The sequence below is a fragment of the Mustela lutreola genome, chromosome X (assembly GCF_030435805.1).
Source record: "Mustela lutreola isolate mMusLut2 chromosome X, mMusLut2.pri, whole genome shotgun sequence".
Classification (NCBI taxonomy): Eukaryota; Metazoa; Chordata; class Mammalia; order Carnivora; family Mustelidae; genus Mustela; species Mustela lutreola.
Window position 1 is genome coordinate 108,869,269 of NC_081308.1, and position 14,098 is coordinate 108,883,366.

General features: G+C 39.7%; 1 protein-coding gene across 1 annotated transcript; it reads right to left on the reverse strand.

Annotated features, from left to right (window-relative positions):
• Positions 1-9,962: 9,962 nt before the first annotated feature.
• Positions 9,963-12,472, reverse strand: LOC131821058 (DDB1- and CUL4-associated factor 12-like protein 2). The gene is given in 3 exon segments (XM_059156838.1): positions 9,963-11,305; positions 11,308-11,421; positions 12,373-12,472. Coding segments are annotated over 3 exon segments (1,557 nt in total).
• Between the last annotated feature and the right edge of the window lie 1,626 nt (positions 12,473-14,098).

Sequence of the window (14,098 nt, forward strand, 5' to 3'; positions counted from 1 at the left end):
AATAGCACTTAAAATATAACCTTTTCCTTATATTGAGTCAGGAATACTAGATGTGATCAATTAAATAAACTGGAGATTAAATGTGTTGAGAATTTTTAAAAATGATAGTTCTAACTCTAATTTTTAAATTATCCAACTGGGTACCTTTTTAAGGAAAATATGTCAAGAAAATAGATTTTCTATATGCTTTATAGCTTTCAAGACTCCCTTTCCCATACTTAAATCATCATGATTTCTCCTCACAATAATCACAGCTTAAATATTCTGTTCCATATGTAGTGTACTGTTAGTACTCAAAGATTGGGTTAGAATACTTGTATAAATCAATTATAAATTGAAAGAAGTTTAAAAACAGCCTCTGACACCTCATGCTTCATTAGGATGGACACTATTAAAAAAATAAAAACAGAAAATAACAAATGTTGGCAAGGTTGTAGAGAAATTGGGAACTAGTGCACTGTTGGTGGGAGTGTAAAACAGTATAGAAATAATGGAAAACAGAAATTAAAAATAGAATTACCATAATATTCAGTATTTGTAATTCTCAGTATATATGTCAAAGAATTGAAAGAAGTATCTAAAAAAGATATTTGCATGCTCTTGTTCATAGCAGCATTATTCACAATAACCAAGAAGTGGAAGCTACCCATCTACCAATCAATGGATAGATGGATCAATAAAAAGTGGCATATACATACGATGGAAAATTATTTAGTCATTAAAATGAAGAAAATTTTGACACGTTACAACATGGATGGAACTTGAGTAAATTATAGGACATAAAATAAGCCAGTTTAAAAAAAAGACAATATTATATGATTCCACTTCTATGAGGTACCTAGAATAGTCAAACTAAAAGAAAGTAGAATGGTAGTTGCCAGGGGCTGGTGGGAAGTGAAAAAATGGGAAATTGTTTAATAGGTATAGAGTTTCAATTTTGCAAGATAAAGAAATCCTGGAGATATCTGCACAATCTATTCAACTGTACACTTAAAAGTGTGTAAGATGGTGAATTTTATGTTATGTGTGTTTTACCACAATTGACAAAAAAGTTAAGTCATAAAGCAAAAGCCCCTGATCTTTAAGAAGGTAATTAATAAAACATTTACATTCTCATTATTTCTGGTGCCTTGGTCAGTCTAACAGGATGATGCCCAAATAGTCTTTTATTAAAATGATTTAAATACTTTGAGTTTTTAAATAGTTAAAATAGTGAAGACAAACAAAGGGATATTTAACACTCCCTGAGAGTATCTTTGAGGCAGACAACTTTGCTTAGGGCAACATTCATAAAGAAAGGCTACTATTCATAAAGAAAGGAAAAGAAAGAAGAGAGCTCCTTTAGGCATGGCAAATGAGGGTATCTTAGAATTTGCTCTGGCTTGTGATTAAATATATACAGAGCAAATCAAATTACAGGATGTCCTATTTCAAGAAATCCCTTTTTGTACACAAATGAAATAAGGCTTAACTAATCACATTCTGAAAGTATCCTTTAATATTGTTTGAAATAAGGGATTCCATTACATCATTTAGCTTTTATTTGAAGACTGAAGCACATGTCTCAGAGGTGGAGGCAGAGGTAATCCTTAGAAACCACAGCCAATTGGAAATCCACAATAAAGATGACACTTCTGAAATTATAATGTAAGTTAATGGAGGGATATATTATTCCATTTTCAGAAATGTGTTTCATGTACAAATGTCAAGAAATGCATTCATTATATAAAATGGGATGAAGTTTTAGCCATATGAGGCATAATTGAAAACGAAAAACACTCAACCCTATATCTCTTAGTAAAGAAGGAGAAACAAAAATGAGCCTTTTCTGAAGTATTGGTAGATGTTAGTTGATGAATTTACTAGGAGGCTAGAGGAAACTAAAGTTGTTGCCCTCTGACTGGAACATTCAAGTTTATCATTTGCCTGTAACATAAAAGGGAGATTTAGATGTTAAAATTTAATCAAGATGAAATATTAATGCCTTAGGTTGAAACAGAGAATGACACAATAATGGCATTAGAAAGGGTGAAAATAGCACCATTACTCTCATTGACATCATCAATGTATTTGCTTCAGTGAACTGTACCCTCCAAATGGAAAAACAAAAAAGTAAATTTTAAGGAAGATATCATCAATACTTAGCTTTCTTCTTGCCCAAATGTAGAATGACCTATATTCCACAAAGGGTACAAAAACACATCTAACCAAAATATGGATTTCTATATTTAAAACAGCAACATTTGGGGCGCCTGGGTGGCTCAGGGGGTTAAGCCGCTACCTTCGGCTTAGGTCATGATCTCAGGGTCCTGGGATCGAGTCCCGCATCGGGCTCTCTGCTCAACAGGGAGCCTGCTTCCCTTCCTCTCTCTCTGTCTGCCTCTCTGCCTACTCGTGATTTCTGTCAAATAAATAAATAAAATCTTAAAAAAAACCAGCAACATTTGGTAGAGTTCCTTTAACTTCTTTTTGTTACTGTGACTGCAGTAGGTGAATTTAAAAGTTGTTCACTACCAGATGAAGAAATGAAATATTACTTTTGGGGGATCACTAAGTAGCATTTAATATTCACTAAACATTCATTTGGCTATCTATCTAGAAGTCATTAATTACATACTACATTCCAGGCATACAGTAATGCATGTATACATTGATGTGCAGACCTATTTAATATAGGTGGGTTTTGGAATGAGAACCAGACTTTGAGACACTACACTGCTCCCTACCTCCTCCCAAGTACCATTCTGTAGTGGTGAATCCCACTAGTCCTAACCTCTAGCCCTAACCTCTCTCATGAGCTTCAGGTCTGTATTTTCAATTACAACCAGACATTGTATCTAGAAATCCCATAGGCACTTCAAATTCCACAAGGTCAAACTGCAACAGCCTTGTATGTATATATGTGCTCATACATTCCAGACACTCATAATGTACTTTGAACCCAGTGTTAGTACTCAGTCTCCACTCTTATTTTGCTTTCCATACCCAGCTCAAACATTGCCTCTTCCTCCAAGCATGGAGCTCTCCATGACCTCAGACTGAAGCAATTGCTGTACTCTCCATATTCTCATTCTGTTTAATATAATCTTAATACTGTATTTACCTTCTTTGGTCACCAGTGATTTTTTATAATAAATGAATTAGATATTTTTCAGCTATGCTACACCATAAACTTTTAGGGCAGATTCCTCATTTTGTTGATATTTTCTCATTTGCTTTTTGATTGAAGTAATTTGAAAACACTCAAATAAAATGGTGTTTTTACAAGGAAATTCTGTTTCAGTAGGTTTGAGTTGAGACTTCGGCAACTCACACTTTTAAAATATGTGCATGTGGCTGTGATATGCTCCAATATCTGAAAATCATTGAACTAAGCAAGCAACTAGACAAAGATTATCACTACATGATAAATGTTTACAATTAACTCTTGAGGTTCACCACAGATAGTACTAAACCTTATATATACTGTTTTTTTTCCCTATACATTCTTTTTATTTTTAATATTTTATTTATTTATTTGAGAAAGAGAAAGAGCATAAGAGTAGGGAGGTCAGCAGACTCCCTGCCAAGCAAGGAGCCCGATGTGGGATTCGATCCCGGGACTTCAGGATCATGACCTGAGCCCAAGGCAGTTGCTCAACCAACTGAGCCACCCAGGTGCCCCTATTTTCTCCCTATACATTCTTATGATCAAGTTTAATTTATGAATTAGTCACACTTAGAGATTAACAATGATAAATAATAAAGTAAAACAAGTATAACAATTATAAAATATACTGTATAAAAGTTATGTGAACATGGTCTCTCTCAAAATATATTATGCTATACTCATCGTTCCTATTCCTGTGACATGAGATGATAAAATGCTTACATGATGAGATGATGCAAGGTAGACAATGTGAGTATTAGGACACAGCATTAGACTACTATTGACCTTCTGACACTAAATTAGAAGGAGGATCATCTTCTTCCTGATTGTGGTTGAAGGTGGGTAACTGAAACCACAGAAAGTGAAACCATAGATAAGAGGGGCTACTGTATTGTATTAAATGTCTGATATGTTATTCTAACAATTTCTGGTAATGGGACCAATTTCCTGAGTGGTATATCAAATCATCCATTTAAAGTTTCAACCTCTACATATGAAAAACCTCCTGAATATTAGTTAAGATGAATATTTATTGCCATGAAAAGATGGAATCATTAACTGAAAGAAGCAGATCACAAACGAAACTACAGAAAATATTCTCATTTTCATAGTGACAACATAGATGAATACACTTATGTACAAAAAAAAAAAAAATCTGGGGTGCCTGGGTGGCTCAGTCCATTAAGCGTCTGCCTTGGGCTCAGGTCATGATCTCAGGGTCCTGGATACAGTCCTGGATACAGTCCCACATCAGGCTTTATGCTCAGCGGGGAGTCTGCTTCTACCTCTCACTCTCCCTTTGTGCTCACTCTCTCACTGTCTCTCTCTTTCTCAAATGAATAAATAAAAACTTTTTAAAAAAGAAAAGAAAAAAATCTGGAAAGTTATACACTGAGTTATTAAATAGTAGTAATCTCTGGCTGATGGAAATGAGGAGTTTTTGTTTTCTTATATTTTGCTTTTTTATATGTACCACTTTCCACAATGCACATAGAAATTTCCTTGTAAAACTGTAATAATTAAATAAAAAAGTACACATACGCTTTCAAAGAATTGGTGGGAATCTAGAGAGATCAAGAACTAGTATCTGTAGAGTGCTTATATGTATTAACATGCTAGATCCTGAGTATTGAATATTTAGTAATAGAAGGCCAGGTTTAGAGAAGTTAAGCAACACATCTATGGTTATTCAGAAATAAATAATAGACCTACGATTCAAACTCAGGTTTTTGTGATTCTAAAATATTTATTCCATTTTATCTTGCTGGCCCAGATCTGCTATTAGTCCTCTATGAAGCTATTAAATAATCAAAATTTCTGCTGCCCAACCAAATTATTCTGTGCTATGAATTGTCATGATCACTAGATGTTTTTCATCCATCAACCTAATCTTTATTACATTTACTAATGTTTGGGTGCCTAGGTGGCTCAATGGGTTAAGCCTCTGCCTTTGGCTCAGGCCATGATGTCAGGGTCCTGGGATTAAGCCCCACATCAGGCTCTCTGCTCAGCGGGGAGCCTGCTTCTCTCTCTCTCTCTCTGCCTGCTTCTCTGCCTACTTGTGATCTCTCTCTGTCAAATAAATGAATAAAATCTTAAAAAAAAAAACCCAGCTTTTTACACTTACAAAGGTTCTGGTAAACTAAGCTGATAAAATAATTAATGCCAAGAAATTATTATATTAGTCATTGCTCTGGATTTCCCAGTGTCACGTATGTGGAGCCTATTGTGCTAGGTATTGGGATGAGAGCATTCACATTCAAATGGGGGGGGGTGAGTAGGAAGATCCTCACATAGTTAACTGCATTACATTCTGATAAATTCTGTATTAAGATAATAACAAAACATTCACTGTGGAAGTATGAAGACATAAAATGTATACGACCCTGACATGTTACAGAGTTTAGAAGGAAAAAAGAAAAAAAGGAGGGAAAAGGCCTAGGAAGCAAAGACCATTGCTTATGCAAAATAACACCTAGCAGTTAAAGACCCCTTCTTCCTAAAGATTAGCCTGTTTTGTCGAAACCTCCTATAACCACATTACCCTTTTGTCGACATCACCCTCCAGTGCTAGGTGTCTCTGGGTTTGCAACAGGCCAGTAGTAAGTAATCATTTAAAGCAGTAGATCTTAAAATAACATCTCTTAAAGCAAAAACTTGTGGCCTATGCAGCCTATCTTTCACATTAGTATGTGTCGTTCTATCTGAACTGCATCCCTGAGCAGCTCACATAGTGACATGTTTATTGTAGCTGAGTTACCTTAGACTTGCAGAGATTAGGAAGCTGTCAGTAAAACATCCAGGAGGGCTTTGTGAATTGCTTTCTAAAATCACTCTAAATTAGTAATTGATGGAAAATTTTTGACAACTTGTTCAACACTGACTTTGGCTGGAAAAAAATATCAACATCTGGAGAATCCAATTCTGTTTGATCATTAATGCTAGAGTATATTTAAAAGATGAATTTTTTCCAGAGTATTCCGTTTATTTCACTGGATATCCTTGATTAGTCATTTCTTTCTCCCCCTCCTCAAAAAAGAAAAAAAAAAAAGAAATTAACTCATCCAAAGTGTAAAGGGAAAGAACATAAATTTTCAAGTCAGAAATATATTTGGGGAGGTATATGCAAATATGTAGTTACATAAATGGAACTAACTTTTTTTTTAAAGTTTTTATTTATTTATTTGACAGAGAGAGATCACAAGTAGACAGAGATGCAGGCAGAGAGAAAGAGGGGGAAGCAGGCTCCCTGCTGAGCAAAGAGCCCGATGAGGGCCTCGATCCCAGGACCCTGAGATCATGACCTGAGCCGAAGGCAACGGTTTAACCCACTGAGCCACCCAGGCGCCCTGGAACTAACTTTTTTAAAGATCTTAATTTGTCAGAGAGAAAGAAATCGAGAGTGCTCAAGCAGGGAGGGTAGCAGACAGAGGGAGAAGCAGGTTCCCCACTGAGCAAGAAGCCCAGTGCAAGACTTGATTCCAGGACCCTGGGATCATGACCTGAGCTGAAGGCAGACACTTAACTGACTGAGCCATCCAGGTGTCCCTGGAATTAACACTTTTAAAAAATAGTTATAAAAACCTATAGTGCAAAGGTTTCAGGCAACCATAATAGATAACTTGTACATAAAAATATGTGTCCTCTTGCATATTTTAAGTGACCTACAATTTATGGTTTTCCTGGAGGGTTACTTTTTCAATTACTTCACGCACAAACTACATAATTAATTATACTTCTGTAGATCACTTTGTCCCTGAAGTAGCAAATGTTTTAAAATAATTAAACTTCTACATAATATAAATACATACATAGTTAGGCTATTTAGTGTTTTTAAAAAGAAAACCCATGTCATTTAGCATCAAAAAGATATACCTAACTTATGAGAAAGTTAAGAGTGAGTCAGTGATGAAGTGAAGGGGCAAGTTGACAAACAAATAAGAGATAGTCCTTCTAATTCTTCTTTAAAACCCCACCTCATGGAAGTCTATCATTTACTCTGAAGATGTTCTTCCAGTGTCCACAAATAATGATCAAATACTATAAAAAAAATGCCCTATATCCCACAACAAGACAGGCAGTGAATACTTCGGTGAAGTTCTCAACCAATATTTAAGAAATTTTTAGCATATAACTACTATTAGGTAAGAAGACAAACTCCTAAAAAAAAGTCTTTCAAAACTAATTTCTTAAAAAAAAAAAAAAAAAAGAACATTAAATGTTTTAAAGAAACCTTCAAATCTAAGTATTTACAGGTGAAAAATGGATAAGCACCAGAGCCTGACTGGGAAATGAATTAAGGCAAAGAGCAAAGCTGGGAAAACAAAGCAGGATCCCATACTATTTAAGAGAAAAATCTTGTCTATGTGTTTATGCATTTATTTTTTGTAGTCTTAATCTTTAAATCTCCAGAGGCAAATACATCCATTCAGTAAATATTTACTGAGTGCCTTTGATTTGCCAGACATTAGTGGAGAAATAAGAGAATACAAAGATGGCAATTACATTCTCCAGTTATGACTGAGTTGGAGACATAAACATGCACAGGATTATAATTTACTACTATGTAACAACAACTATATCAACCTGCTAAAACAATCTCTGTAAACAAATGCTCATTTTTTCTTTATTTCTTAATTCATTTTTAGCACCATTGGTTCAGATTTCCAACTGAACAGTGTGTAGCTAATGGACACTAAGGCAGCACCTGAGTGCCAAAATAAGGAAAAACAAACATGCCACAATGCTAATCCAAGGTCAGCATAACCTCGCCTTTTTGAGGAAGGTCCAGTCTCCTTTCTCATTTCCAATATTTTCATATATGGAGAAATACTGTCTGTTTTCTTAACAAACCACAATTTGTATTTATCTGAACCACAAAAATAATTTTCTTTAACCTAATCCCATTTATTTTAATCTCCAGACCATTTTCTTGAAACAAACTTCCAGTATCCTTGATAATTGTATATTATTACACTGAGGGCTATAACATTAGTACTTTTAAACAACAAATAATAAGTAATAATAATAAACATTCTACTTTATTTAAGACTCTTTGAAATTCATGAAATAATTTACTAATTTGGTCTTTACAAATTAAGCATCTTTTTCAAAGTAGGGACTGGGATCATTATTTCCTTTGCAGTTTTTTCTTGTGACTTAACTGTTAAGCAGAATTAGAAAATTTTAAGTATTCTGAAATATAGTATTTGGTATTAAAAACAGCAACAGCAAAAATATCCAGTCTATACCCTGAATACATTCTGCCCCACCTGCCATACATTCTATGTTTTTTTTTTAAGATTTTATTTTTATTTATTTATCTGACAGACAGAGATCACAAATAGGCAGAGAGGCAGGCAGAGAGTGGGCAGAAATCAGGCTCCCTGCTGAGCAGAGAACCCAGTGTGGGGCTCTATCCTGGGACCCCAGGATCATGACCTGAGCCGAAGGCAAAGGCTTTAACCCACTGAGACACCCAGGTGCCTCTACATTTTTATACTTAAAATCCCTGCTTTGAATGATGGCACTGAAATTTTGTGCAAGTTCCATAAATAAGAAACATTCAAATATATTCACAAATTCTGATAGTACTAAGGCAAGAAGTGAAAAAAATACACATTCATTTACTTATTTAACAAGTCATTAAAACTTACATAAGGATTGAAGGAGAAAAAGATCAATTAGGTTTTCAAATTAATTCTGAACATTCAATGAACAAAATCCTTGCATTTCTAAAGTGTTCTGACAGATTGGGATTTTAGTACAAAACAAGATTCCATGACAACTTTTTTTTTTCAAAAATAAATACTTTTTATTTTATTTATTTCTTAAAATATTTTGTTCATTTATTTGCCAGAGAGAGAGAGAGAGAGCACAAGAAGGGGTTGCAGCAGGCAGAGCAGGCAGAGAGAGAAGCAGGCTTCCCGCCAAGCAAGGAGCCCCATACTGATAACTGACTGAGCCACCCAGGAATCAAAAGAAACACTTAAAAAGTATGTTTACCAACAACAACTTAAAAACTATAAATATCTAAGATTACAATTCGCAAACGGAATGTTTCCAAATTCGGTAATCTAAAACTTGAAATTTGTTTTCCACTTGGAACAATGGTCTATAAAACTATGGCAAGCTTTCCAGAACAGAGGTACAAATCTTGTTTTTAAGCATGATTTTATTATATTATCTACTTGCAATGAAAATAACTAAGCACAATATTATTGCAATACTGCTAACAGAAAAAAAAAAACAGGATAAAGGAAATATACAAACTTCTAAAACCATGATTGCATAGAATTAAAAAGAGAATATATAACTCAAAGAAGACAAGTAAGAGTCAAAACTCCTTGTAATAAGAATTCAAAAAGATGGTTTGGAAGGACACCTGGGTGGCACAGTCTGTGAAGCAGCTGCCTTTCACACGGGTCATGATCCAAGGGTCCTGGGATCCAGTCCAGCATTGGGCTCCTTGCTCAGCGAGGAAAATGCTTCTCTCTCTGTCTGCCACTCCCCCTGCTTGGGCTGTCTCTCTGTCTCTCTATTTAATACATAAATAAATAGTTAAATATAAAACTAGAAAAAAAAAAAGATGGCTTGGAGAGGTATAAAAAAGCATTAAAGCCCAATTTTGATTGCCTTAAGGATACCTCTCTCTTCTTTCTCTCTCTCATACACTATGGACAGATAAATTGACAGTTTCCACCTGCAAGACAAACATCACACTGAATTAGAAAGCACAAACGCAGCATGAGGAAGGAAAGTGAGAGAGGACTGGAAGGTAAATCTGGGCACTTTGAAAGCGCAGCAGCCCTCCTTAGCTCCAGAGGCCTGCGTAGTTCCCATGGAGGCCTGAAGGGAGAGGTCCCCCAGCCACGAAGAGCTTCATCTCTGGCCAGTTGTAGCAGTGGGTGTAGAGCACGTTGGGGAACTCGCCAATCCCACCAAAGTAGTTCACCCACAGGTCATCGTGGTTGAGCCAGCCTCTGCCACAGGTGAGTTTGAGCTTCCTTCCTGAGGGCCCAGGAGAGGCGTCCGGGCTGGTTGAGGCCCTCTCCTCCAGGAACTTCTGGGCACGGATGTCATAGGAGAGCAGGGAGCCATGGCCTGTGCCCACGGTGATGATATGCTGGTAGAAATTCAGCGAGCGCACACCTGTGCCGCCCTCTCGGGAGCACAGGGGCCGGATATTCTGCTGACGTTGGCGTGGATTTAAGAAGGAGACATGGGACTGGGAGCCCACTGCGTACAGAGACAACTCATCACAGTAGGTCAGGCACACATTCTCTCGGCAGTAGGGCAGCCTGATGGACAACAGCCTGGACAGAGTGCTGCGTGCTTTCCACAGGTGGAAGTAGCCGTCCAGGGACACCGCTCCCAGCTCCTGGTTCTTGCCGCTGAAGGCCAGAGCCTGAACCTTGCGGTTACTGGGGCTGGTGCTGGACCTGGGGATGGTCTCCATGTCCCTCGTACGGATGTGGGGGTACACAGGAAGATCAGCGTCATTGTGCCAAGCGATGCTGCCATTGAACATGTCGGGATCCATTCGCCACAGCGCTACTGTGCCGTCACGGGAGCCGCTCATAGCCACTGTGTCACTCATCCAGACGATGGTGAAGATCCAGTCCTTGTGGCCATGGCGGTCCCCCAGGCACACGGGGTCTAGGGTGGGCAGCTGGTAGATAGTCAGGCTGTTGGGATTCTCACCCCCAGTGGCCAGAAGCGTCTTGGAGGGATTCAACTCGATGGCGTGGATACCGCAGGTCGGCTGAGCCCGGGCTAACCGGGGCTCCCGATCCCGCATCAGGGGGATGCGCGTGATCTGACCCGAGTGCACATCCACCACGAAGAGGGTGTTACACTTGGTGCCACACACCACCTGCCTAGTGTTCAGCCACTGTGACGCGAACACCTTGTTGAGTGTGCCCAGGGCCAGCTCGCGCTCCCTCAACAGCTCAGGCAGCTTCTGCACCGCACAGCCTCGCAGCTCGCCCTCTGAGCCCGAGAACCCGGCGCCGCCCCATGCACCCACCTCGCGGCCCTTCAGGTAGTGGACCAGCGAGCGCCTAGTTGCCGGCCGCTTCTGCTTCTTGGGCAGCAGCGGCCTCTTTGATTCCGTCGCCGCTGAGCTCTGAGACCAGGAGCTCGCCGAGCCCGCCTAGATGGCTGGAGCTTTCTGCTACCTGTCTGTTGCTGGGTCAGAGTGGGTGGCAGGTGAGTGGAGGCAGCGGCACGTGGCCCCTGTATTGGTGGTGTTGGTTGGGGAACCGCGGGCTCTCAGGGGCCAGGAAGTGGCAGAGATGGGACGAGGTGGTGGAGAAGAAGGCGAGGGCAGCAGGTGAAAAGAAGTGGGACCTGATTGTCGTGAGGTGGCAGAGGTGCGGACCTGCAAGAGTGTGGGAAGGGCAGCTAAGTGAGTTAATGAGGAGGACTAAGTTGGGGGCTCAAGTGTGAGGAAGCAGGGGCAGGGGGAGAGGTGGGCAAGGAGGTAGCAAGAGCGGTGGGAGGGAGAGCTCGCCGACCTGGGGAGTTGGAATGGACTACTGCGGCCAGGATAAACTGAGGGCCTGTGCTCCAGGATCCCTATGCTGGGCCACGTGCTCCTATCCTGGATTTCCACTAGGCGTCACAGGGTATTTCTCTGTTTTCAGTACAGCAGCCAACTACCGCTCTTAAAATCCCTACTTAAAATCTGAAATCTAGGGGCGCCTGGGTGGCCCAGTGGGTTAAGCCGCTGCCTTCGGCTCGGGTCATGATCTTAGAGTCCTGGGATCAAGCCCCGCATCGGGCTCTCTGCTCAGCGGGGAGCCTGCTTCCTCCTCTCTCTCTGCCTGCCTCTCTGACTGCTTGTGATCTCTGTCTGTCAAATAAATAAATAAAATCTTTAAAAAAAAAAAAAATCTGAAATCTAAAATAAGGTTTTCCACGAGGCTAGAGGGAACCAGGACAGTTGTCTGCATGAAGAAACAAACGTGCACTTGGAGCAGTCCTGGAAGACACTTGGCTAAGATTAGGCATTGGATTTTGTGGGGAAATCGAAGTGTTTGGCAGCTACAGAGGACCCTCCTACTTAGGTTCGCTCTGCAGCCGCTCTTTTTTAAACCCCTCTGCAGTTATCTTAAACAGTTGTCACTATATATATTTATCGAAAATACTTAAGTCTTTGAGCTTCTGTGCTGCAGTGACTTAAAAGGTGCATCCTAAATGCAGGTGTCTGGGGGCCCCACTTTCTGATAGGCCTGATGGCGGGGACCTCTCAGTCACAGCGTTGGGAACTGGCAAGTCATTCTGAGGAGGAAGAAGTTCCTTGGAGGTTTTGACTTTCATTGTACCCTATAACCCTAGGGAGGTGGAAAGGCTGAGTCAAGGGATGGGGCACCTTCCTCTCCACTCCTTGGTTCTGTTCCTGCTCTCAGTCCCTCAGGCTCAGGTGCTTGGGCATAGTCCCCTGGGGCCTGAAGAGGGGTCCTTGAAGAACGGTCAAGATTATCACAGAGATAGAGATAAGAAAAAAAAAAAAAAAAAAAAAAGTTTCAAAAGGAGGCAGCCACCGGGATACACTGATGAGACAATGTAAAGGTTCAGAGCACCGGCTTAGTCTCAGGAGTTGGAAGTTTCATACCCTGGTCTGTGGCTTCAGAGCATTCAGAGCAGCTTGGTGATAGGCTTTTACCGAGGCAGTTACACAGTGATAACGTGGTGCTGTGAGGCTACTGGTTGATACCAACTCTGTACACACACACCCTTCTCCAGACATAAAACATATAGGATGGGTGCTGGGTGGATGTGTGGGAAGATGCATTTACTTTTCTGACAGATCAGGAAAAACCTTGGGAACTGCTTCCTTGCTGCTTCCTCCCCACATCCCCTGTCCTGTTTATTGTCTTTTCTCTGTCCTTTGCAATATCACTTTTTCTTTTCTTTTCTTTTTCTTTTTTTTTTTTTTTTTGCAATATCACTTCAATATTATTGCCCAACATCTAAGTATAAACCATGGGCCTTTCCTACCACTCTAGTCCAGGCATTACATTCCACTGCTCCCCAACACTCTCCAGCACCCCAGTTCTGATTCCTCCCCATCTCATTCAGCCCATAACAACAGAAGATGTTGTGATTGCTACAGGTAGTGAAAAGAAATTAGAGAAGGCTTCATGGAGGAGGCTGCATTTTGTTTCCACAGGTGGGCATAGGGAAATGGACATTTCAGAAAGAAGCAACCATATATGACAAGGCATGGAGAATGTAGAGAAGAGGTTGACAAATGTTAGTGTGCATTCAAATCACAGGGGCAACTTAATAAATATGCTCATGTCTTGGCCCTATCCTAAAAGATTTGATGGAGATGACCTGTGAACAACGCTTTGAGAAACAATGTTCTAAGCTCTTTTACCCAGGTCAGGCAGCGTGTTTTTCAGGCAGAAGATTAACATCTTCAGTGTACTTCAGGGCTACCCTGAAAATAGACCCCTATCCCCTGGGTGTTTATTGTGAAAGCCTTAGCAATTAAAGTGGCTATGATCATTTGATGCCAAAGCAGAGGGTGGCCTAGGCAGAGAAATTTTACCTATTATGTATCAAGAACTTATTATATTTTACTATATAACCTGATACCTTTGCTATTTTATTACACTAACAAACAACTGTTTTAGCAATTTAAAAATTTGATCTTGTTTAATTCATTATTATAATAGTGTTAGATTTTGTAGAGGAGAAAAAGGAGGACGGCGGGGGTTATGATTTGGTAAGTCACTGAATGATGGATGCAGGATTTTAACCCAAATAGTCTGAATCCATATTCCATGTTCTTAATCACTTCTCAAGAGATAAGCCGGGGGTTGAATGAAAGTTTCTTCTAGTGATAGAGATTTTAAAAAATATTTTATTTACTTATTTGACAGGGAGAAGGAGAGAGAGAGCACAGACAGAGGGAGAAGCAGGCAGAGAGAGAGGGAG